The sequence below is a fragment of the Myotis davidii genome, unplaced genomic scaffold (genome assembly GCF_000327345.1).
Source record: "Myotis davidii unplaced genomic scaffold, ASM32734v1 scaffold290, whole genome shotgun sequence".
NCBI lineage: Eukaryota > Metazoa > Chordata > Mammalia > Chiroptera > Vespertilionidae > Myotis > Myotis davidii.
Genome location: NW_006285049.1, coordinates 949,235 through 949,483, shown reverse-complemented (window position 1 = coordinate 949,483; position 249 = coordinate 949,235). Strand labels below are relative to the sequence as shown.

The 249-nt window shown below is 75.9% G+C and overlaps 1 protein-coding gene across 1 annotated transcript in view; it reads right to left on the bottom strand.

Moving 5' to 3' along the window:
* Nucleotides 1–249, bottom strand: part of C1QL4 (complement component 1, q subcomponent-like 4) — a 13,372-nt gene that overhangs the window by 2,475 nt on the left and 10,648 nt on the right. The window contains exon 3 of the mRNA XM_006755558.2: nucleotides 5–245. Coding sequence (XP_006755621.1) covers nucleotides 5–245 — 241 coding nt within the window. The remainder of the gene's footprint in view (nucleotides 1–4; nucleotides 246–249) is intronic.

Below are 249 nucleotides of genomic sequence, written 5' to 3'. Positions count from 1 at the left end.
GGGCAGGTGAACTTGCCGCTGGCCGCCTCGTAAGCGTTGCCCACGTTAGTCACCACGTCGTCGAAGCGCAGCACCTCGTAACCCTCGTGCGGCCGCCGCAGACCCGCATAGAAGGCAATGCGAGGCACGTAGCCGGCAGGGGGCGCCACCCCGCCGGGGCCGGGGCCGGGAGGGCCCGGGGGACCTGGCCTGCCCGGCTCTCCTGGCGGCCCTCGGGGACCCGGGGGTCCCCGGGGCCCGGAGCCCTCC